Source organism: Camelus bactrianus, chromosome 17 (genome assembly GCF_048773025.1).
Source record: "Camelus bactrianus isolate YW-2024 breed Bactrian camel chromosome 17, ASM4877302v1, whole genome shotgun sequence".
Taxonomy (NCBI): Eukaryota; Metazoa; Chordata; class Mammalia; order Artiodactyla; family Camelidae; genus Camelus; species Camelus bactrianus.
In genome coordinates, this window is record NC_133555.1 from 2,535,688 (window position 1) to 2,560,433 (window position 24,746).

Below are 24,746 nucleotides of genomic sequence, written 5' to 3' on the forward strand. Positions count from 1 at the left end.
GGAGGAGGGCACCATTCGGCAGACGATTTTGATTTTGGTTTTTGTCACGTTGGGGTCAGTTTTTCCCCAAAATAGCTGATGTTAGGGAAAGGATCTTGGTGATGGGCAAGTTTAGAATTCCATTTGTGTTTATGTGTTTGATCCTGGACCAGTCCTCTTTCCTTAGCCTCAGCTTCTCCATCTACAAAATGGAGATAAAAATCCCTGTCTTGGGGTGGTCGTGAGGGCCAAGAGGTCCTGCAGACGAAGTGTTTGTTAAGTACACAGATGTGTTCACCACTGGGAGATGCAGTCTGGAGTGTCACTGAGCTGTTGCTGTGTAACAAACCATCCCCAGAGTAGTGGCTCATGCCCAGCTCAGCTCATGAGTCAGGGTGGTTTTGCTGTCCTGGGCCGTGTCCAGCTGACCTTGGCTGGGCTCGCTCACGTCTGCCCCAGCGAGTGGCTCTGTGGCACTAGAAGGTCTAGGACAGCCGCAGCTGGGACACCATTTCTTTGCTCCACGCGGTCTCAGCCTCCAGCGGGCTGGCCTGGGCTTGTTCAGGTGGGGGCTGTGCAGGGTTCCAGCACAGGGAGTAGGTGCGGGTGAGGCCTTTTGAGGCCTAGGCTCAGATCAGGCACCCTCACTTCTGCCTCATCCTGCCGCCCAGAGCAGATTGTGAGGCACAGTCAAGAGGCTGGAAAATGCGGCCTCTCTTTTGAGGGGAGGAACTGCAGTGTCAGACTGCAAAGACAGTGACAGTGAAGAGTGAACAACTGGGGCTGCTGTTGCAATCACTCTACCACAGTTGCTTAAACAAATTAGACTTTATTTTTGGAGGTAGGCAGTCTGGGACAGGAGTGGATCTACACAGTATCTTCCGGCTCCCAGGCTTCTGTTTTTCTGCTCAGTCATCTGTAGCTCGTAGTTTCCATCTTCAAGGTCACCTCATGACCCAAGATAGCTGCTAGAGCTCCAGCCATCATACCTGTTCCAAAAAGGAGGAAGGAGGAGAGCAAAAAAGATATACTTTCAAGCTGGGTCAACCTGGGTTTAAAGCTCTCCTGAGAGCTTCACCCAGTGGCTCCTGTCTCTAACCTCAAGGGACCCTGAAAATGCTGTCTTTTAGGTAGCCTGGCTAGACTTGTGGCCTGTTAGTAAACATGAGGGTGGTTAGTGGGTGTGGCTGGGGGTTAACTTGTTCTTTTCATGAGAGGCCGTTTATGAATTATTGCAAAAAACTTGCACTAGCTGAGCCCGATGTGGGAAATGGGGACAGATGACACCTCTGTCCTGGAGAGCACATCCCGGGCAGAAGACTCAGACAGGGGTGAATTTGCTCCCACTTATCAGCCCCTCCCCTGAGCCAGGGGCCCCGAGTGAGTCCCAGGGGCTTGCAGGCCATGGGGAGGGCCCTGAGGGGCTGGCTGGGCAGTGACAGCGGGTCTCTCTCCAGCAATGCTGTGACTGCTGTGGCCTGGGGCTCCGCGTGCGGGCTGAGGGCCAGTCCTGCGAGTCCAACCCCAACCTGGGCTACCCCTGCAACCACGTGATGCTCTCATGCTGTGAGGGCGAAGAGCCCCTCATTGTACCTGAGGTGCGCCGACCTCCGGAGCCTGAGGCTGCGCCACGGAGAGGTGGGTGCTGTTCCCCAGGCCGGGCACATGGGCCAGCTGGGTGACTGGGGAGAGCTGCTGGCTGCCAGGCAAGGCTGGGTGCCCTCTGGCCTTCTGCGGGGACCCTGGTCCACCTTCATCTATGGCTTGAGGCACAAGGTCTGCTCTGGACTGAGTTCTGTGACCTCTGATGATGAACTCTGCCCTGTTATTTCTGACATGGTGACCTCACTCAGTTTTCTACTCACCGTCCCCTCCCCCAGCCACCCACCACCCATCTCCCTCCACTCTCCACCCACCCACCATCCTATTTCTTTGTTCACCTACGCATCCATAGTCTTCCTCCCCATCTGCTCGTCCACCCATCCATTTCACTCATCTCCATCCCATCCTCTGGTCCATCCTCCACCACCCGTCACCCCATCCACCCATCCATCCATCATCCATCATCTATCTGTCATCCATCCATCCATCATCCATCATCCATCTGTCCTTCATCCATCCCCCATCCATCCTCCATCCATCCATGCATCCACCCTTCATCCACCATGCTGTCTTAGCTGAGTACACAGAAGGTTCTCGTGGGGACCTGATCTGATTTCCCGAGGGCCTGTGGTCTCAGCCACTTGCTGGGCCCCACCCGACTCCTGTGATGAGTGTGGACCCCGCCCCAGTTTCAGAGGCGGAGTTGGCGAGCCGGGAGGCCCTGTCGCTGGGCACAGAGACTGAGCTGCCCAACAGTCTGCCTGGCGACGACCAGGATGAGTGCCTGCTTCTCCCCGGGGAGCTGTGCCAGCACCTCTGCATCAACACCGTGGGCTCCTACCGTTGTGCCTGCTTTCCCGGCTTCTCGCTGCAGGATGACGGCCGTACCTGCCGCCCAGGTGAGGCCCAGATGGTCGGGGCAGGAGCTGGCGCAGGGGCGGGCCTTGGCATCAGAAGGTGGTGCTCTTGGCATGGGAACTGCGGGATACTTCTCCTCCCACCACCCCAAATATTGGAACCCGCAGGTGTCAGGGGTCCCCAGCGTTGGGTTTGTGAGGCCAGGCAGACCGTCTCCTTCCTGGAGCTCCGGCTGAGTGGCAGCCCCGGCACCCCGCCCTGGACTCAAGTGCAGGGCCAGGGCCTGGGCCGCAGAGGCCCCACCAGCCCAAGCTGTGTTCCCAGCGCTCCCCGGCAGGCAGCCCGGAGCCTGCCCCACCGCCTGGTCCATTTGAGTCTAGACAGATTCGTTTGAATCTAGAAACTCTTCCTTCTCCCTGCCTCCCCCCACCCCGCCTCCGCCCTGAATTGCTGTGAGATGGATTCTGTCTGAGCTACGTTCCTCCCTGAGCCTCAGTTTCCTCCCCTGTGAGGTGGGGGTGGGGGATGAAACGAGGCTCCCTCTGCCAAGTGCCCGGAGTGGCACCTGTTGGGGCCTGAGGCCTGGCTGAAGACGTGCAACCCGCCTCCTGTCTGCTCTCCCTGTGACAGATGATGGCCCACAGCCGGAGGCTGCAGAGGAGTCTGCACCGAGGCCCAAGCTGCCCCAGGTGGCTCCCAACACCATCGCGCTGCCGGTGCCACAGCCCAACACCTGCAGAGGTAGGCGGGCCGCGGGCAGGTGGTGAGCCCTGCGGGGCTGGGCGTGTGCAGGGCTGCCCGGCCCAGGGCTGCCTCTGCTCTGGGGATCGCCTGGCCCTGCCGTGTGGGGTCGGGCGAGGAGCTGAGAGAGACAGAAATCGGAGCACAGCCTGGGGAAAGCGTGTGTGACCCCACGATGGCCGTCAGCTACTTCTGATCTCAGTTCCTGTCAAGCTGAGAGAATAAAAGTCTAGCCTGCCCACGCGCCAGGGAGCCTGCGTTCCGTGATGCGTGGAAAGTTCTCTTTGTTCTTCCTCCCCCTGCCCCCTTTCCTGCGCTTCAGTTCTGTGTCTCATCACTGTGACTTGAAGGAGGGGTTTGGTGGGGGTGGAGGCAGACCCAGAACATGGTCTCAGGCGCCAGCCGTGGGACAGATTTAAGGGGTGACCTTGTAAGGAGGGTATGGAATGGGGATCCTTGGCTCCCAGCCCCTCCACCTGGAGGCTGGAGCCTGGGGTGCTGGGCCTGGTGGTCTCTCATTTCTGTGTGCTTTCCTCACAGACAACGGGCCCTGCAAGCAGGTGTGCAGTGTCGTCGGGGACACAGCCATGTGCTCCTGCTTCCCCGGCTACGCCATCATGGCGGACGGCGTGTCCTGTGAAGGTGAGTGCACACCCGCGCACACCCGCGCACACCTGAGCTGGCCAGGGCGGGCCCAGAGCGGTGGAGGTGGGCCGGGTCTAAGACCGCTGCATCACTGAGGGAGCAGGTTTGGCTGCTGTAATGACAAGCTATGAACTAAGCCCCTGAAACAAGGGCTTGTCACGTCACCTGCACAGGTGCTCGTGCAGCCCAGGGCGGGCCCACTGGCGGGCCGCGGCCCCGCCGCTCCCATCTTGTTGCCCTGCCACTCCCTGGAGCAGACCTTCTCAAACTGGGGTGCAGGGACTGCGGGATCCTGAGAATTCCACGTGGCCCCAGAGATCTGACCCTATAGGTCTGGGGAGGGGCTCCAGGCTCCCTAGCCGACACTCTGACTAGCTCTGTCCTCGGGGGCGCCCCCGTCTGAGTGGCCTGAGTTGGTCTGTGACCATCCTGTCCTGTTCCAGCCGCGGGTGGAGCCAGGACAGGGGGCAGAGCCTGCTCGGTTGTCTCAGGAAGGATGTCCCTCCCGCTGGCCCCGATGGGGAGGGGTCGCCCCCAGCCGGTGGTGCACTCTCAGTTCTGTTCTGTAACCAAGGAGTGGATGTTGGTGACTTTACCTTCACAGAAGCGCCGAAGAGGGTCTAAAAGCATGTCCTTTTCTCACCTGCGACCCCGCTCGGTCTGGGGCCTCTGTGGGCTGGGAACTCCCCCGTGAAAGGGGGCCATCGACGTGACTCCTGTGGGGGTGGTTCCCACTGTGAGTGACACCTTGAGACTGCATCTCCTTGTGTCTGGAGGCAGGGCAGGCAGGAGCCTGCAGATGGTCTAGGAAATGCTTTAGTTCAGGTTCAAGTTCGGAAGACGGGACCCTGGAGGGGGGTCTAGGGGTAATAGGGTTAAGTCTGTCTGGCAAAAGACCCACATCTCTGCCAGCAGCTGAAACCCACCTCCAGCTCTGTGGCTGAGACTGTTCTGGTGTAGATGGAAACCATGCTCATGCCCAGAGAGGGCGGGAGACTTGCCTAGGGCACACAGCATAGTGGTGACTGGCAGGCCTTTCTCTCAGATGCTAGGCGCAGATCTGGCTTTGCTCCCCATCTCCCAGGGCCCTGCAGACATGAGGCATGCATCTCTCCTGGGTCCAGACTCCTTCGGGCCTCGCCAGGCCGTGGCTGGCTTCCGTGTCCCTCCCTTCCTCTCTTCAGGGCCCCCGGCAGTAAAGGTGGCGGGGTTCAGGCCAGAGGGTGCAGATGGCGTCGGAGGTGCAGCTTGCCCTGCAGGGACGTCCCGCTGAGCTCTACCCTGTTTAAAATAATCAAACAAGTTACCAACAACGGGAGCTCAAGAATTTCTAAAAAATGTCCAGAGTTCAGGCTTCTCTTGAAACTTTGTAGCATGTGTCCACAAGGAACCCCCAGCCCAGGTCTCTGTTTGGACATAGCATAGGCCCCACGGTGGAGTAGAACCCCCCTTGCCCCTTATCCTGTTTATGTCCCTGTCTTGTCCCCCAAGCATTTGTTTGCAACCCCAGCCATCGTGTGGCTCCCTTGGGCGCCCATGGAGGTGGAGTGTCTCCAGAGCAGGGGTGGGAGACGGCCTCTGGTCCCGTCGGCTGTGTGACCCCCGGCAGGCTGTCGACCCTCTCTGAGCCTCACCCTGCTACCTGTCCTTGCTAGGGCTCCTGCTCCGACATCTTTTGACTGGACAAACTCAGACTTGGGCCCAAAGCCCGGAGGTACCTCTGATGGACTGGGAGGCCCTCGGCAGGTCGCTGCCTCTGTCTGGGTCCCAGTTGCCCCATCTGTCACTGGGTCTATCTGTGTCACTGGAGGCCACGCCCCTCTAACGGCCCTTCTGTTTTTCCTCCTGCGGCTGTCACTAGACCAAGACGAGTGCCTGCTGGGTGCTCACGATTGTAGCCGGCGACAGTTCTGTGTGAACACACTGGGATCCTTCTACTGTGTCAACCACACAGTGCTCTGTGCTGAGGGCTTTATCCTCAACGTGCACAGGAAGTGCGTGGGTAAGCCAGGGCCCCGCCTGCGCCACCGTCCCGGCTCTCTGCTCTGCTCCACACCCAGCCCGCCACACTGCGGCCACATGCTAAAGGGCCTGCCCTTTGCATCTGAGCTCTCAGCACGGCCCCCACGCTCCGTGTCTTGCCCTTCGTGTCCTGGTGTCCTGTCCTGCTTCTCCACCGACACTGCTGGGAAGCTGCTTTCCCCAGGGGTGGGCCTGAGTCAGAAATGCACTGAGGAGTGACCTGGCTGGTCACTGAGATGAGGTCATTGAGACGTGTGGGCAGCAGGATGGGGTGTGTGGGTTCAGAGGCAAGGAGGCCTGGCTTATAAGCAGGACCCCCTAGTGTGTCTGTGACCTTGAACTTCCTCCCAAGCCTCAGTTTCCCCAGCTGTGAAAAAGGAGCACTGAGGACATTGCCCCCCATTTGGGGATTATGTGACTGAGTATGGTTTAGCCAGAGCCCGGGGCACAGTGAACACGGGATGTCAGCTGCTAAGATGGTCTTAGACGCGTCCAGTCCCTTCAGAGGCCAAATGGATGGGGCTGGGGTCCGGCCGCCCCAGCTTTGCTCTCCAGAGAGGCGTTCATTTGCAGCGTGACCCTGAGCAGTACAGCCCCCCTCTCTGAGCCTGTTTCCTCACTGCTAACCTTGGGGCTTGGCAGACTGGCAACGGCTGGTACCCAGCTCCCGGCCGGCGCGCGGATGGGCCAGTGCCCGGTGCTGCGCCTGCCCCCCTGCCGCCCGTGCCCTTGTGCGCCAGGGCCGGGCTCTGGATGTGCTCTGTGCGCGGCAAGGACCTGCTGCTCCCCCGCAGCTGGGGTCTGGTGTTTTCGTGGAGGAAACATTGTGGACCCGAACAGAGATAGACCCAAAGTAGTGGGGGATCGGGGCCGACTGGGAACTGCTGGGGCAGAGAGACAGGCCAAAGGAGAGGTCGTTCCAGCCGGCAGCATCTGGACACACTTCCTGAAGAAGTGTGCACCGGTGTCCCTGGATGGCTGGGACTTGGGAAGGGTGTGCAGGGAGGAAGGAGCAGCTGGAACAGAGGTGTGGAGACAGGAACAGTGCTGTGTGTTCAGGGCACGTGCCTAGACCCCCGTCTGTTGTCTGCCCTTGAGGACCATGCCCAGCCTGGACATGTCCTCTTCCTCACCCGCCGCCGCTGGGCAGATGGGCCCGTGGTGCCGGGCTGAGCGGCCAGCGCAGACATGTTTGCCCCTGGCCTCTAGCCGTCGGCACAACATGCCTCCTCCGGAGTCTGCTTGTCAGTGGTGGGGTGGCAGCTCCTGTCTGGGTTGTGTCTGTGTGTGCGTCTGGGAAGGCGGTCCCCCGGGGCCGGTGAGCGTCCCCCACCAGGATGCGGGCGTGCAGGCTTCCCTGATGGCCCGGAGAGAAGGCTTCGTCCTTAAAGGGGTCCCTGGGCAGCTGGGAAACAGGCTCTGGGATTACAGAGCAAAGGTACATTCCACTCAGCAAAGTTTATGGTCTTTCTGTCCTTATTCATCCTGCACAGACCTCGAGTCTCTCCTCTTAGCCCTTCTGTTCCACCTGCGTGTTCATTTCATCACGTGAGCACTCACTGTCCATCCCTTCCTCATCCACAGACGTGTCTCCTGCGGTGCGTTTGTGAGCTGTAGGCATGATTCGTTATCCCCGGCTGGTGAGGTGGGAGACAGGTGCCTGGATGAAGGCTGTGGCCTCTGCAGCCAGAATGCCTGGGTGCAAACCCACTCTGCCGCTTGCTTTTGTAAAACCTGAGATGCGTCATTTACCCCCTCCGAGCCTCAGTTTCCTTACCTGCGGGACGACACAGTAATAGCACCCACCTCCAAGGGTCGCTGTGGTGATTAAACGAGTCTGTGTAAAGAGCTTGCCAGTGTTTGACGTCATGGTTATGATCCGGCCAATGTGTTATGCAGAGGAGGCCTGCAGAGGTAGTGAGCTCCCCATCATTGGAGGCGTGTAAGCTGACGTGGGGCAGTGTTGGGCGGTGCCAAGTCCAGGGGTCGTGTAGCAGACACGCGGGAATCCCCTGTGCTTTGCTGTTCGCTTTTTATGCCCTGTCCTTCGAGGACTGTCTTGGGCCCTGGGCAGAGTGTTCTAGGTGGGCTCTGAGAAGATGGGAGCCCTGGAATCTGGGGCCCAGTCTGCAGCCATGGGGAGAGAGCTGGGCACTGTGGGTTCTGTTCCTGCTGTTGCCACGTGCAGGCTGGGAGACTTCAGTCCAGTCACATCCCCCGAGACTTACTTCCTTGTCTGTGAAACAGCATCTCAGGGCGATGGAAGTGCAGTTCCTGTAAGCCGCCTGATCCCTTGTGAGCCTCAGTGAGTGGTGTCTGCTGCTGTCTGTCAGCACAATTCCTCCCAGGCTGTGGGCACACTGGCCTATGATGTTCTGGGGTCCTGGGACCGTGTCTCCTACTGTCAACCCGGCCTGAACCTCAGAAATCTGTATCTTGCCCAGCCAAGCATTTTTGGAGACCTGCAGGCCCAGAACTCTCCCTTTCACTCCCCCTCATCCCCACCCAAACCAGGGTTAGCCGGGTCTGTACCCCAGTTGGTCACCTGTGAATTTGGGAGGGTCTCCTGCCCCGTGGCCCTGTCTCCTGTCCACCTGGTCCCTGCCACCCTGGTAGGCTCAGCTCAGACATCACTGCCCTGTGAGAGCGACTCTGACAGCCTGGGACCCAGAGCGGGTGGCGCTCTGGCCGCGGCCGGGCCGGGCCAACTTCTCTACACAGCATCTCCATCCCTCCTGTCCTCTCTCCCCTGCCATCTGGCAGTTCCATGGGGGCAGAGGCTGAGGCCGACACATGGCGTGGCCACTGGGGCTTGGCACAGAATAGTTCAGGTGTGTCCAGGGAATGAATGGATCGGCAATGACTGCAGCACGTCCCCGCCAGGGTGCACAGGCACGAGGGTGTCATCGGGCACCTGTGGTGGCTGGCCTGCGGGGACGTGTGAGGTGGCCGTCTCTCTGGTTCTCCCCCACCCTCCCTGGTGTTTCTTCTCTCTCTCTCCCTTGCTGGCTTCTCCCCACCTGCTCATGCCAGGAGGCAGTCCTCAGCCTCTTTTCTGTGTCCTGTCTCCCAGGTGACCTCGGCAGTGACCACTCCAAGGTAGCATCTCCATGCAGACCCCTTCCTCTGCTTGCCTCTTGACCCTCAAACTTGGTGTGACCACAAGGGCTCCTGGCCTTCCCCTGCGAGCCTGTGCCTCCCAGCTGGCCCCATCCCAGGTGCTCTCACCTGTCCAGCTGCTTGGCCAAAAAGCTGTGCAGCCTCTTGTCTCCTTCACCTCACCCATCACAGATCCTGTCGGGTTGACCTTTGCAGTATTTCCAGACCCGACTGCTACTTGCCTCCATGGATGGCAGCCTGAGCCCCCCATGACCTAGTCTAACAGCCCCTCACCTCTGAGTATTCCACTGAGCCAGTTGCTCAGCCCACTTCCCTCCTCTGCTGGAGCCCTCGATGGCTCCCACCTCCCCTGCATCTCCTAACACTCCTCTCTCCCCGGCAGCCACGCCCCTCCTGGCCAGCCCCCACCTGCCTGGCAGGCTGTCCCTTCTGCCTGGACATGTGCTCGTCTCACTGTCACCTCGTCGGATGTTTGCTCAAGTGCCCTCTGCTCTGAGGATCCTTCCTCGACTTCCTACTTAAGGTGGCACCCACCCCCGCTGCACCTCAGCACCCTGGTCTCCATCACCCACTCTCTTCCACAAGACTCACGACCACCTCCTTCTCACGTTTGCTCGTCTGGTGTCCCTCCGCACCATCACAGGGTTTCTGTCTGTCTTGTTCACCATGTGCTCCTCGGGCCTGGCACAGTGCTGTCAGCACATGCAAGGTGCTCCCCATGAAGCTTTGTTGAGTGAGTGGTTGCATAGGCAGGGCTCAGCGACTGTGCTGCAGGCTGGGAGGTGAGCACCTTGAGGGCGGGGCCAGCTGGCTCTGCGCCTTCCGGGAAGCAGCCTGCAGCCTCTGACACTCGCCCTCCCCGCAGACATCAACGAGTGTGTGACGGACCTTCACATGTGCAGCCGGGACGAGCACTGCGTGAACACGGTGGGCTCCTTCCGCTGCTACAAGTCTCTCACCTGCGAGCCCGGCTACGCGCTCCAGAATGGAGAGTGCACAGGTGAGGCGTGCCTGCTGGAGGCCCCGCCCACCTCCCGCCTCCTGGCCCGCCCAAGCCCCGCCCTGTCCACCTGCCACCCCGCCCCTGCCCCGCCCCTGCCCCGCCCCATCCCACCTCCTGCCCAAAGCCTTGCCCCTTCCGGCAAGCTCTCAGCACTTGGGTTTCTTGCCGGTGGGAAGACCCCACAGATGATGGATGGTGTTTGGGGCGGGGCGGGCGTCTGAGACTGGTGGGAGGGTCAAGGTAGACGTGTCTGGGTGTCAGTTATTCCCCTCCCCACGCCTCGCTCCTCTGTGGGTGTGCTGAGGTGGAATGGCACAGAAGGATCACTTCTAACCAGAAAATTCTAGGCTCCTAAGAAGAGAGAGAATTCCCACTGAACCGTTTCAGCAGATGCTTCCCCAGCTTGGTCTGTGTGCCTGGGTTCTCGGTGTCAGGGCTACTGGTGGGCACCTGCTCTTGTTTCTGACCTCCTGATGAAGCAGGCAGGGGCACACAGGCAGACCAGGATGGCGGGTGGCCGCTGGCTGGGGGTTCCTTTAGCTGGGGATCCAGAGAGGCTAGCCCCCTGTGGAGGTGATGTCCAGGTGGAGACCTGCAGGGTGAGATGCCCCTGGGGAAGGTGTTCCAGGCAGAGGCAGCAGCAAGTGAGAGGCATTTCTGAGGAGACAGGGGTCTTGGCACAAGGAGCAGAAAGGAAGTCTCAGGCGGGAGCCTGTGCCAGCGGGAGGGGGCGCAGCGTCGGCAGCCCTGGTTAGGCGAGGAGTTGGAAGTCTTTCACACGTGACGGAAGGCATTTTATTTCTAACTGAAAACGTCCAGAAGAATGAGATGAGACCCAGGAGGGGGAGACCCACAGAAGTGCCTCATTATTGCAAGCCTGGAGGCTGCCTGTGAGAAGAGGCCCTGAGGCCGGGCGAGAGCTCAGGGAGGCGGATGAACACACTCACACTCCGGGTCCGCCCTAAGCTGGGCGTGGAGCCGGGGTGGGGTGAGCTGGGAGATGAGCCCAGCCCCCTCGGCACACCCATGCGCACACCCATGCGCACAACCTGCGTGCACGTGCACGAGGGCACACGCAGACCCCGGACAAGCCCTCTTCGGAGAACCCTGACACCTTGTGGCGGGGGTTGGCGCCATGCCACTCGCCCTCTGTGTTGCTTTTCTGCTCCGTGCCTCAGTTTCCTCGTCTATGAAAACAGCCTGATGTACCTCTGAGCACAGGGCTGGCACTTTGTAAGCCGTGGGGCGCTGCCCAGCAGTGAGGGCCCCTGTGCCCTGCTGTGACCACACTGCAGGTGGGGACAGGGTACCATCCATCCGTCCTCAGGAGCTCCAAGACTGGCTGCTGCCAGTGCCAGCCCCCGACAAGCCTGGAGGAGCGACTTTAGGGATCTGAGCACACACCCCCGTTTCCGTCCCAGGGGGCGGGGCAGAGGTTAGGCTCGCAGGCCTGGGAGCAGCGCCCCAGCTGTGGAACCTTGTCTGTGCCTCAGCTTCCCCTGTGTGAGGAGGGGCTCATCACAGCCCCTGATTCTGGGTTAACCTGAGCACTAAATAGCACATCTTGGGGGCTGGGACAGCGCCGGGGGCCACGGTGGAAGGGTGATGTCGTGGTTACGCCGGCACGCGCCACGCCGCTCCCGCAATGCAGGAGACTGTTGCAACGGTCAGGGTCACAGTGGGGAGGTGTGGCCGGGGCCCCTGACGCTGGCCCTGGTCTGTATGGCAGATGTGGACGAGTGTGAGCTGGGCACGCACGGCTGCCAGGCGGGCTCCGTGTGCCAGAACACCGAGGGCTCCTTCCGCTGCCAGGCCCGGCAGCGCTGCATGGAGGGCTTCCTGCAGGACCCTGAGAGCAACTGCGTGGGTGAGAGGGGCCTGGGAGGGGCGCTGCCCACCCTGGGCATCCCGGCGGGGGTCGTCGTGGGCGCGGGGCTCCGAGGGCTTTAGGATGGGGGGGCCCGGCCCGCTGGCCTCCCCTCCCCCAGCGTCAGGGTCCCCACCCGGGAATGACATGTCAGTGCCTGGGCCCTAGGAGGCAGGTGCAGGATGGAAGCTCTTGTTATCCTGAGCTGATGATGATCTCATCTGGGCTGAGCTGCGTCTCTCGTGGCCTCAGTTTACCCACGTGTGGGATAGGACTGGTGTATCTCAATTTTTTTAACCTAGCCAACAGTGCTCGGGTTCTGGGAGGGGGCGCCCCTGGGTCCTGGGACAGTCTGAGCTCACAGCCCTGACCTGGCTGGTTTGGGGCCTAGGGCAGCACTAGAGTCAGATGCTGGGGCCTGGGGAGGGGCTGCACCGGGCTCCCCATCACCTGCACCCACCCCCACAGACATCAATGAGTGCACGTCCCTCTCTGAGCCCTGTCGGCCCGGCTTCAGCTGCATCAACACGGTGGGCTCCTACACGTGTCAGAGGAACCCCATCATCTGTGGGCGCGGCTACCACGCTAGCCAGGACGGGACCAAGTGCGTGGGTAAGGCCCGCCTCCCCGCCAGCCTGGCCTCCTGGTCCCCTGGGCGGCGGGAGGCCCGAGCCGGGGGAGAGCCCGGGCCTCAGGGTGCCCTGCGTGCCTCTCCCCGCAGACGTGAATGAGTGTGAGGCAGGCACGCACCAGTGCGGCGAGGGCCAGGTGTGCCGCAACCTCCCCGGCTCCTACCGCTGTGACTGCAAGGCCGGCTTCCAGTGGGACGCTTTTGGCCGGGCCTGCGTCGGTAGGTGGGGACCGGTGGCTGGGACCCCCTCTGCCTACCCTGAGAGATGCCCACCTGCCCCGGGGCCCCCCGGGCCAGCCTGCTGGCGGCCTCCTTCCTGCCCCTGCCCCCACCCTCTTGCTCTGCCCAGGCCTCTGGGCTTGTCCGCCTTCCTACTGTCCTGTTGAGGCTTTGCTCTCTGTCCCTGTCACCTTCTTTTCTGGCCCTGTTGTGTCTCTGTTCCCTCCATCTCCCTCCAGCGTCCTCACCGCTTCCTCTCCTAGTCCCTCCCTGTCTTTCCTCCTGGATTCTGGGGTCCCTCTCCCCATGCAGCTGCCCTTCTACCCGGGGTGGAGGGAACTGGCTTCCGGGCCACCTCTGCCCCCGACTGAGGCCGGCCCCGCCCCTGCCACAGACGTGAACGAGTGCTGGGCCTCGCCGAGCCGCCTGTGCCAGCACACCTGCGAGAACACGCCCGGGTCCTACCGCTGCTCCTGCGCCTCTGGCTTCCGGCTGGCTGCCGACGGCAAGCGCTGTGAAGGTACCACTGCCCTGGGCCCCGAGCCCCAGCCTCCGCCGTCACCCCCACCACCCCTGCTTCGGGCCACTTCTCCACCCCTCCAATGTGGCTGGACATCAGAGGCTCAGAGATGAAGCCAGCATGGCCCCCCAGAGCTCAGGGCCTGGTAGAGCAGATCAGCCAAGGGGGTGCTCCGTCTCCCCATCCTTCACTCACATCGCTTATCCCCCGGGGGTCAAGGGCAGGTCCTTGTCAGCACCTCGGTGACACCTCCCAGAGCCATCTGTACCAAGTCCCGTGGACCCTCAGTGGGGCACCGTTTAGCTCTCCACCAGGGGGATCCGAGCCCGACCTGTGGCTGCCTCTTCCAGGCAGCAGGCCAAGACTCTACCAGCAAGCCCATTCCTGCCCCTGCCTCAGCTGCGTGTCCCAGGCAGGTTCCTTGCCCTTTTCCGGGCCTCCATCAGCACCAAGTGGAGGCTGGAACTAGTGGTCTCTCCAGATCAGGCTCCAGGTGAGCTGGGACCTGGCCGTTATCTCGGGGCTGGGGGGCTCCACCCTGACCACTGGCGGCTTCTCTGCAGATGTGAATGAGTGTGAGGCCCAGCGCTGCAGCCAGGAGTGCGCCAACATCTACGGCTCCTACCAGTGCTACTGCCGCCAGGGCTACCAGCTGGCCGAGGACGGGCACTCCTGCACTGGTACCTCTCCTCTGCCTGGGGCCCCTTCCCGAGAAGCATTGCGCCTCGCGTGCGGGCTCCTGGAGAGTCCCCGCCTGGCAGGCGACACACGGGCCACACAGAGCCTTAGCCTGAGGTCGGGGTTCGAGTCCCAGCTCTGCAATTTCCTGGCTGTGCCGCCCGGGGCACGTGCTTCCCAAGGCCGACTTCAGGCTCCCGCTGCCACCCTTCCTCGGCCACAAAGTGGAGATGATGGTCCTGACCTCAGCCGGATGAAGGATGAAATTAAATACAGTTGATCCTTGAACGATGTGGGAGTTAGGGCCTCCCCTCCCTTGCAATCGAAAATGCATGTATAACTTTCCAGTCGCCCCTTTGTATCCGTGGTTCCACGTCTGTGATTCAGCCAAGGGCGGGTGGTGTAGATCTATAGAATTTTTGGGGAAAAAATCAGCCTGGACACAGACTGTGCAGCTCAAACCTGTGGTGTTCAAGGGTCAGCTGTACTATGTCCAGCTCCTGTCTGGTACCCGAGGGGCCCTCAGCAGAGAGTAGCAGTTAAGGAACAGCCTGAGGGAGGAGGCCCTGGAATGGGGTCCCGTGTGCTGTGTGGCCACAGGCCCCTCTCCCTCCTCAGCCCTGTTGTCCTCATCTGTAAGACGGGCCCCCAGGCTGTGGCGGGGACAGGATGACCGTCAGTGGTGGGGCCCTGTGGTCCGGGGCTTCACGAGGGGCTGCTCTTCTCTCTGGCAGACATCGATGAGTGCGCTCAGGGTGCCGGCATCCTCTGCACCTTCCGCTGTATCAATGTGCCCGGGAGCTACCAGTGCGCATGTCCGGAGCACGGCTACACCATGACGGCCAACGGGAGGTCCTGCAAGGGTGAGGGAGGGCCCACCCTCGCAAATAAGCACAGAAGGCCTCACACAGCTCGCTGTGCACTTGGAGCTCTGACCCCAAGTGCATAAACAGAGTGGTTGACACCACCAGTGGCCACATTAACCAAGGTCTATGCCTAGGACGAGGGAGGTGGCAGTCTTCCTGCTGCCTGACCCAGCTCAGTCTTCGAGGCTCAGCCTCCGCTCTGGGCCCTGCCCTGGGAGCAGGATGGAGATCTTGTGGGGTGGTTCTGAGAGGCAGGAGACCTATCCAGGGAGAAGCCTGGAGAAGAGAATCCTCAGGGGTCCCAGGAGCTGGCTTCCTGGCGCAGAGCTGCCTGCTTTTTAATTTAAAAAATAATTGGTATGGGTTCCGTAAAAGACAAGGGTGTTACCTGCTGTAAATAGCAGTTTCGACTTTATGTTCCTAGAGAGTGATCTCATTTTTGGGACCAAGGCTCTGTTTCACCTGGTGGTGGCAAAACACGGTGCGGGCACTTCTTGTAAAGCTCAGACATGTCAGTGACTTTCACTCTTGAAGGTGCTTCAGGCTGAACACCTGTTTGTGTTCAGGACGTCTCTCCCTGGCCCCTCCTCCCTGGCCAGGCTAGCGCAGGGCCTGGGGGATGGCCGGATGTCGCATGGGTCCGTCCTGGCACCACAAGGGCGCCAGGCTTGGCTCCTGGGTGTGGAGTGGATGGACGGGGTAGGGTGCGTGTGCGGGCAGGTGAGCTGTGTGCTCACAGGACGGGCGGCTCTGAGGCCCAGGCCTCCAGGGCCGGATGGGTGGCTCAGAAGAGGGTCTCCAGCCCTGGGGGATCCCTCCCATCATGTTCCTCTGCTCCCCCCAGACCTGGACGAGTGCGCGCTGGGCACCCACAACTGCTCTGAGGCTGAGACCTGTCACAACATCCAGGGTGGCTTCCGCTGCCTGCGCTTCGAGTGTCCCCCCAACTACGTCCGAGTCTCCGAAACGTGAGTGCCCCACCCCAGGCGCAGGCCTGGGGACCCTGCACGATCCCGTGCTGCCCAGGGAGAGGCCAAGTGACCGGTGGCCCCTGCCTTCACCACCTCCTGCTCCTCACGGGCCCCACTGTCAGGTCTGTGGCCTGAGTGACCATCAGTGGTGCAGAAAAACACCTTGCAGAAAGTCTGGGGACTAGAGATGAAAGGAGGAAGGCTCACAGGAACCCTCAGTCCCTCCCTCCCCCTCTCTCCTCCTCTTTCTCTCACACACACGCGCGCGCAACGTGTCAGTTACCTCCTGCTGTGTAACGCGTTATCCCCAGACTTACCCCTGCATATGACAAGCAGTTATTACCTCACAGTTTTGGGGGGGGGCACGAGTAAGGGGCAACTGAGCTGGGGGGTCTGCTCAGGGTCTGTTGGGGCCGTGTCATCTGAGGACTCGCCTGGGCCTGCAGGACCCGCAGCCCACTCGTGGCTCCGGGTGAGAGGCCTCAGCGCCTCGCCACGCAGGCCTGTCTGTGGGGCTGGAGCTGCCCCAGCACGGGTCGTCGAGAGGACAAGCGGCAGTCCTTCGTAAACTGACTTAATCTTAACAGCGACGTGTTATCGCTGCTGCCCCTGGCCACACAGTCCCGCACTGCGGAGGGGTGTCCCCTGGGAGGGGACACAAGGTGTGACTGCCAGAGGCAGGACACCGGGGGCCATCTCCCAGGCTGGCGACCACGCTCCCTGCTGACGCCTCTCGGCACTCTACCGTGTTCCCGTCCTTTCCTCACTAAACCTGCACGTCCATCAAGTACTCTTGTTTCTCCTGTCGCCCGACTTGTTTCCCGCTGTGTTTTCCTTTGCTGGTTATTTTCCAGGTTTTTAGTGACACATGCTTACAAAAATGTTCAAAAATAAAAGCACAAAGCGAACGCTCTTGCTGCTCCGCCAAAACTAGTTGCATGACTGTGGACGGCGGGGTCAGAGGGTCCATCTTCCCCGGCGGTGCTGTCCCGCGGATGTGCTAGTTTGTCCGAAGCTTGCTTTCTCTGCCTTGCCTCCTCTTTCACGTCTGTGCATGCAGCGCCCCCGGGCGGCCTTTCCCAGCATGTGCGCGCCCGTGATAGCCCCCCTCCCCCCCCCGCCTGCCCCGCTGCCGTGTGCCGTGTTCAGTAGGATACACACTGCCAGGGAGTGTCCAAGTGCAGGTGTGTTGGGACATTTAGGTGTGTCTGGGCGCCTCTGGGCAGGGGACCCCCCTTCTCTGGGTTTTAGTTGCCCCGTCTGCAGCATGGGGTGCATGGTAGCGCCACCCCCAGGGTCGGTGCGAAGACTGGATGAGTGAAAGCACGCCGTGAGTTTACGCAGTGTGTGGCGTAGCCTGGCACTGCACGGTGTTACTCCAGCCCCGCGTGGCTGTGCGCTGCCGTCCACCAGCTGGGGAACTCCGCTCAGACCGTCCTCTGGAGCTGCAGAGCCCGGGAGCCCCAGCCGCGCCCCATGTTGGAGGCACTGAGGTTTCAGACAGGGATTTGGTGATGGAGGTGACAGTGCCTTGTGGTGCCGAGAAGAGAGCAAATTGTTCCTGGGCTTAGAAGTTGCGGCTGTGGGCGCTGTGGTGTCTGGTGGAGGCCCTGTCATCACTGTCACCTGGCGTGGCCGAGGCTCCAGGCTGTCTCCTCAGTGGGTGTGACTCGGAGCTCTCTGGTGCTCAGAGAGGGAAAAAGGCAGACCATCCCAAGTTAGAAGAGGAGATGGCTCAGGAGAGCCGATTATGGAAGAAAAGGGAATTTGAAAAATGACTAGAACAGTTAAAACACCGTGGCCAGGGAATCCATGCACAGGGGCAGTGCGCAAGGGAGAAATAGATGCAGGAAGGTAAGCATGAAGGAAGGCAGGAAGGAGCTCGGGGACCAGTACGAGCTGCTGGCAAACCCTGCCGGGCACTGTGCTGAGCCCTGCATGTTTATAAACTCACCACATCCCGCCAGTGAAATCGCAAGGCTATTAACCCATCTTCCAGATGAGAAAGCTGAGGTCCAGAGAGGTTAGGGGACCTGTCAGAGCGGGGCTGCTAGAGCTGGTGGTGGAGGCCGGCGCCGAGTCCGGGCTGGGTGGACGTGGGGTGGAGGCGCGGGCGCGAGGTCGCCCGCTGACGCCCACCGCCCGTGCGTCCGTCCCGCAGGAAGTGCGAGCGCGCCCTGTGCCACGACTTCATGGAGTGCCAGAACGCGCCGGCGCGCATCACGCACTACCGGCTCAACTTCCAGACCGGGCTCCTGGTGCCGGCGCACATCTTCCGCATCAGCCCGGTGCCCGCCTTCGCAGGGGACACCATCGCCTTGACCATCACCAAAGGCAATGAAGAGGGCTACTTCGGCACGCGCCGCCTCAATGCCTACACCGGCGTCGTCTTCCTGCAGCGGTCCGTGCGCGAGCCGCGGGACTTCGCCCTGGACGTGGAGATGAAGCTCTGGCGGCAGGGCTCCGTCACCACCTTCCTGGCCAAGATGCACATCTTCTTCACCACCTTCGCTCTGTGAGGCACCGCCGCCCCGAGGGCGCGTGGAGCTCCGGGTCCCCCGCTGGTCCTGCGCCCGGCCCTGCACCTCCCTGCGGGGCTGACCGCTGAGTGGAGCCTGGGGGCCGGGCGGGCACCTGGCCGGTTTACTCTGTAAATTAACTTAATTTTGCTGACTCAGGCCTCTCCTGTGCTCCACCCCGGGGGGAGCTTTGAGGGCAGTTCCAGGCTGCAGGTGCCTTAGGGGTGGGGTTGGCTGGCTGTGACGAAGACTGGAAACCGCGACCATGTTGGAGCTTCTGGACTCAACTGGGTGACCTGTCCCCAAAGATGATACTCTGTTTCATGTGCCACTGTGATTAGCTCTTTACCTTTTTTTTTAGTCATTTTTTTTTGTTTAATTATAAACGTAGTATGCATACATTGCAAATATATATATATATATATATTCAAATAGTACAAAAGGGTTATAAAATTAAAAAGTGGAAAAAGAAAACGCACTTCCTTTGCTGAAGTGTCTGCGGGGACAGTGGTGTCTGAGTGCCTCGGGCCCCAGGCCGGACGTCACGTTGGGTTGTTGAACGGGTCGCAGCGGAAACGTGCTGGCTTCTGACCCTTTCTGCTCATCCTGTTTCTCCCCCTCGCTCCCTACCCGTCCCCTCTTCCCTCCTCTCCTTCTCCGGGCGCGGACCTCAGCTGGCCTGTCACTTTGGGTGCCGTCCAGGAACCGGACGTCTGCGTTTAGCTTCGCTTGCTCCGCCTCCTGGCCTCGCACGGTTTGTGCCCTGTGACGGGCCTGTGTGGCGCCGCGCAGCGTGGGCACGAGCTGACGCTCAGCTCGCCCAGCGCTTCCTCAGGCCGGCCGGCCTCCGTTGGTGTTACCTCCTCGGAGGCTGTGCCTCGGTGTTCCGGCGTCGTTGGCCATCACTGTCGGTTCTGTGACCTCCCTCACAGTGCCGGGGCTCTGTATGCCATATCGTAGTGGGAGGGAGTAACATGCAGAATGAGACGGAGCCCCCCCCCCCCGGTCATGAGTCATCTGTCGTGTGACCGCGTCCCCTAGGACAGGGCCACGCGGGCTCACAGCTTCCACGCCACCTTGTCAGGCCCCAGAGGCAGATGTGAGCTCAGCTGCCCCCTTTCAGGCTTCTGGCATCACGGAGCTAAGAGACGACGCCCTCTTTCTCCAAGCCCCATCGCACTGGACAAGCGCCAGGCTGCGTTTCCCTTGCTGCGTGGCCTGTGCATCCTCCGCTGCGATGCCCTTTCTCTCCATTTGTTCCCCGGCTCTTCTGCCTTTGGAAGGGATGTTAGGTTTGGCCATCATGCTGGTCTGGACACTAGTCCAGCGAGTGTGTCCCCCGCGGTCCACGGCGTTTGTGTAGGTGGAGTTACGGACGCAGAACCAGAGGGCCGTCTGCACCAGCAGGCAGCAGAGCTGCATTCGCTGTCAACCCTGGTTTTGCTAGACGGGGTGAAGGTGTCGTCCTCCCCGTGTGGCCCTTGGGAACTCTGACACCAAGAGTGAGTCAGTCACAGTCTAGGTGCAGTTCCTGGCTTAGGAGGCACCCCTGCTTCCTGCGCCCACGAATGCAGCCTTGAGCCAAGGACAGCTGCATCAGATACTCAGAAAGAAAGCTGAGATAATGTGAGGTGGGGGAGGAGGAAGTGTCATACCAGCGTCGTCCTCTGTGGGGAGAACTGTGCAGCCACAGCGGCGTGCCCCCTCCCCCAGACCACCTGGAAGAGCGGAGGGGTCTGTCTGGTGGGGACCCTTGGCCCCCGGTGTTGAGTGTGAATATAGACGCAGGAAGGCATGAAGGAAGCCCTTCCTGCCTGTGTCCCTCACACCCCCCCCCCCCGCCAGGCTAGACACCCGGGGCTTCTAAACGCCCTTCTGATCCTTCACCTGAGCGTTGCTCCAAGGAGGACGTCTCTCTGCCCAGCTCTGGACACTGGGCTGTCACGTGTGCCCCCTGGTCTGAAGAAATGTGACTCGGTGGTCTGGATTGGCACCCTGCGTCCCGTGCCCACGCCCTTAGGGCGCCCCAAGCATTTGTGTCCGGCACTGGGCTGGGCGTGCAGAGCGCCTTCCAGAGTAGATGTCTCTTCTTGGCAGGACCCACGTGTCGCCTCCTGGGGCTTCCGTAGGCAGTGCGTCTGGCCAGCCGTGGGCAGGCCGTCTTCCCCGGGGGTTCCACCTCACGGCCATCTGTGCCTCAGCGGGAGCGAGGGGAGCCTGTCTGCATTCAGCCCATCCCAGCGTTGCTGCCGCCTGTGACGGTCCGTTCATGTCGTGGACCCGGCACCCCACAGGAACACATCAGGACGCCTGCCTGCAGTGCCAGTCACCTGAGCCGGGAGGGGCATTCTTCTGAAGGACAGTGGCATGTCCTGCTTTTAGGCAACCCTCCAGTCCACGTAGTGAGTTCTCTAGGCTGTGTCCCCATGGGCATCCCTTCAATAGCCAGGTTTTCATTACCCTCTGCCTGAATACATGGCCAGGCCATGGCCACCACCTGGGAATCAGTGAAGAACCAAACACGGGGGCCAACAGCCCGCAGCTCCGCCCACTGATTTGTTTTTGTCTTGTTCCATTAGCCGGGCAGCCTTGCACATGGGATGTCGTCCACACACCTTGAAACAGCTGTCCATAAGCCAGGCCGTTCTTTGTTGGCCAATCAAGAGCGTTCATAGGGCACCACCCAGGTGGCCACAGGGTCTGGTCGCCCCTCAGGTGAGTCCACAGCTGGCGGGGCGAGCTCTGCCTGCTGGCGACCGTCCTGAGGCCCTCACTGCATGCCTCCTGAAGCGCCTTCCTGCACAAACCAGCTCTCTTCTGTGGAGGAGCTCTGGTGGCCGCTGCCCTCCCCACTGATGCTCCTCCCGCAGCACCAGGACGTCGTGGGTATTTCAGGTCGCAAGACAATTGTACGGCCTTCGGTCAGAAGGGCGCCCTCAGCCGAAGCCCCCAGCCAGTAACTGCCAAGTGGAAAACTCCTGCTCCCAAATCCCAGCTCGAGCGGTGCTCACGGGCTTTCGCCGCGGGCCCCGGGCTGCATAGGCTCTCCAGGGCTGCTCGGACCAGTTTTACAGAGGAGCTAGCGTGTTCCCACATGTGGAGTACGTGTCCTCCAGGATCTGGAGAAACTGGCCAGGTGTCGGTCTTGGCACACGTTTTGTCCGCCAGATATTTCTCATGTGCGATCCATGTGGCCTGAGGGGCAGATTTCAGAGCTCCTGTTTTGTGGTCAGCTAGGGGACGTGCTCCCTGCTTGGACACAAGATCCACCCTCATAACAAGCGCAGGTCAAGGAGATGCAGTCACGTCATGCAGTGTCTGTTCAGACACTCCAGTTTCCTCTAAGTGCCCACCTTAGTCTCATCAACCACTGCATCTCTCTTCCCTCCCAGTCTGACTCCACTGGGACTACACCAACACAGGGCTCCAGGGCATTCTGCTCCCGTGAAAGGAGCCCCAGAAAAGTCTCTTTACCCCCTGGCCATTGTATCCACACATGTGCTCGTGGCTTTGAGTTTCCAGCCCTGGGTCAGCCTTCATTATGTATCTAGACCATCACCACAGGCAACATGAGGTCAGATTTCTCGTGGTCATCTTAGCCATTTTCAGTTCTTCCAAACTAGAGTGAATAAAGCAGATTTTTCACACGGGCCTTCCATGCTGGGGGACCAGTGGGGGCTCCCATCAGTCCACCCAGATTCCAAGACTGCTGCGTGAAGACCTTTGTTTTGGCCCCCTTGAGGTCCAGTTCACTCCTCCCATTTCTTAATAACCATTTAAAGATTTGCATCCTGCTGGATGGGCCCCTTCAGTCTCTCCTCCATCTTCCCATCTTTATTCATTCTCTTACGTGGCATTCTCATCTCCCCCGTCTCTTATCTTAGCATAACTTTTCCTTAAAGGGGAGGCTCTGAGGCCAGTAGCTCAGGCCAAGCAGAACCCAGCCCAGCCCAGCGCCAGCCGCTGCCCAAGCACACGCCTTTCGTAGGGGCCCTGAGGCTCTTGGTCCAGCACCGGGATTTCTGCGACACTCTCCCTTCCCTTCATTTCAGCCCTTACAGATCACAGCGACCAAGGGGCTGTAGATTTTGCCTTTTCTCTTGTTACTTTGCATTCCTTATACATCTAGTGAGCCAGCTCCTCAGGAGTTGGAGTCGTCACTTCTAAATTCCACTGGTAACTCTTACCTCCGGTAACTGCTTGCAGAACATCGGCCATTTCGTATCGTGTGTGCCCCATGGCCACCCAGGAGACAGGTTCCTCATCCCCCACCCTTTCATTCTTTCTGTTCCTAAACCACATGTTTTAGTGAGTTGGCGTCAGTGAGTGAATCCCACTTCCGACACCAAGTGTGGCACGTCGCACGGTTGCGGGAAGTAATCCCCTCCTAGCTGCCCTGTGTGGCAGTCAGGGTTCTCGCGAGAAACAGAACCAGTAGCGTACGTACGTGTGTCTGTACGTATAAAACAAGGAATTGCCTTGCACCTTTAAGGGAGCTGGGACGTCCCACGATCCACTGTTGGCAAGCCGGAGACGCAGGAAGGCTGCTGGTGCAGGTCAGCGTGAGTCTTAAGGCGGAGAACCAGGAGCACCAGGGTCAGGAGGTCAGGGTCCCAGCTCAGCAGTCAGGCAGGAGGGCTGAATCCTTCCTCCTTCTGCCATTTCGTTCTCTTCAGGCCCTCAGCAGGTTGAACGGTGTCCCCCAAGCCACATGGAGGAGGGCCGGCCACTTGACTGAATCCACCAACTCAGATGCTAATTCCTGCCAGAAGCACCCTTCCCGATACACTCGGAAGTAATATTTAGCCAAATATCTGGGCACCCCATGACCCAGTCAAGTTGGCACATGAAGTTAACCATCACATCTTACTTCACACACCAGCTACAATTTGGGGGTTCCCAGGGCCCCCACTTCAGCTCAGCTGCCTGCTCATTCCATGACCACCCACAGGTTCCATACTTCACTCGAATGACTCACAGAACTCAAAAAGGTGCTGCGCTTGTTTTTACGGTTTATTAGAGCAAAAGTATACAAAGCAAAGTCGGCCGAGGAGGGAGACACGCAGGGCAGGGTCCAGGAGGAGTCCAGACACAGAGGTGCGGATTATTCCCTGCCCTGAGTCCCGGGCGACATTACCTCCTCCCAGCCTTGGTGTGTGATAATCCACGCAGAGCACTGCCCGCTGGGGAAGCGCACCGGAGACTTGGGGGTCCAGAGATTTTATTGGTTGGTACTTGGGGCACACAGAATCTGGCACAAGAGGGCAGCGCAGTTGCTAAAGATTTTGCTAGTGGTGACCTGGGAGCGTGACCTGGTGGACTGATGCAGTGATGCAGGTATTGGGAAAAAGTGAGGGAACACCCTTTACAAAGTCAGCAGAATCAGCTGGTGGCCATGCAGTTGTACTGACCTGCAGAGGGATAATGAGAGAGTTGGAGCTGTCGACAGGGGCCAGCTGAGGGGAAGAGGCAGTGGACCTCGGTGGCAGCCCACAAAGAGGCCCCTGTCTCCTGTGCTCTCGGGGCCAGTCCCCTGCCAGGCAGCAGGTGCCCCCGCGGGAGCTGCCCTCCCCTGCCCTCCCCTCCTGGCTGCCAGGCTGGATAGGGAGGGGGGAGGCTGAACGCCCAGAGCACAGCAGGAGCCCTGCCCGACGCCCACGAGCGCCAGGAGGACCCAGGGGTGGGTTTCCCTTGCCTGATGCCCACAAGCGCCGGGAGGACCCCCAGGGTTGGGTTTTGAGGGCCCCTGATCAGCAGAGCCAGCACTAAAGGCAGGAGGAACACGGCTTCATTGACTTCGGGGCAGTTTCTGGGGATGCAGGATTTAACACCCCAGCAAGGGGCCCAGGGGAGGTGGCAAACTCACTGCCAGGGTGGCTCTCTGTGGCCTGGACAAAAGAGATGGCCACCTCTGAGGGTGTTACAGAGGGCTGCCCGCCTTGAGTGGGGCTGGAGCAGGGAAGGACTCTGCGGCAGGCCCCGGAGGAGATGCACACGGCCACTGGGGCCAGAGCTGGAGGCGTGGGGTGTCGGTGCGGAGGGCTGCGGCCGGAGCGCGTGGCGGCCCCGTGGGGGACTCCCGGTGCAGGCCCCTGGGGTCCGAGAGCGATACTGTGCCATCCACCCTTTCAGAACCAGTGCGTGGTATGTTATGTGCTCTTGACCGTGGGGACCAAGTGGCCATGCACCTGAAACTGTCCACTAGGAGCTGGGTCTGTCAGGACATTGGATAGGCCCATGGCGGTCCACGGTCAGATGGAACTCTCCTGTCCAGGTCAGGCCCGAGCAGGACCTGAGGTGTAAGGCCTCCACGAGCAGGTAGCACAGACCTCTGTGTGCCCACGGCGGTGGCATCAGGCCTGTCCCCTCCGCCACGTGCCGGTTTCTCTACAAGCAGCCGAAAGAGGAAGAAAATCCCCAAGTTCGGTTAACGAAGGGCCAGCTCTGTGCAAGTGGGAGATGAATGGGGCCTGCATGACAGCCGCGTCTAGATGTGCCCTTGGGA

General features: G+C 60.5%; 1 protein-coding gene across 2 annotated transcripts in view; it reads left to right on the forward strand.

Annotated features, from left to right (window-relative positions):
- Positions 1–18,719, forward strand: part of FBLN2 (fibulin 2) — a 67,695-nt gene extending 48,976 nt beyond the window's left edge. The window contains exons 5-18 of one of the 2 annotated variants that reach the window (XM_074344250.1): positions 1,437–1,617; positions 2,271–2,480; positions 3,070–3,180; positions 3,721–3,822; positions 5,687–5,827; positions 9,833–9,967; positions 11,700–11,837; positions 12,306–12,449; positions 12,559–12,687; positions 13,082–13,207; positions 13,771–13,887; positions 14,620–14,748; positions 15,596–15,719; positions 17,884–18,719. In XM_074344250.1, the coding sequence (XP_074200351.1) occupies positions 1,437–1,617; positions 2,271–2,480; positions 3,070–3,180; positions 3,721–3,822; positions 5,687–5,827; positions 9,833–9,967; positions 11,700–11,837; positions 12,306–12,449; positions 12,559–12,687; positions 13,082–13,207; positions 13,771–13,887; positions 14,620–14,748; positions 15,596–15,719; positions 17,884–18,241 (2,145 nt within the window). In that variant the 3' untranslated portion in view covers positions 18,242–18,719. The remainder of the gene's footprint in view (positions 1–1,436; positions 1,618–2,270; positions 2,481–3,069; positions 3,181–3,720; positions 3,823–5,686; positions 5,828–9,832; positions 9,968–11,699; positions 11,838–12,305; positions 12,450–12,558; positions 12,688–13,081; positions 13,208–13,770; positions 13,888–14,619; positions 14,749–15,595; positions 15,720–17,883) is intronic. The other variant, XM_074344251.1, reaches the window with a different exon arrangement.
- Positions 18,720–24,746: the final 6,027 nt, after the last annotated feature.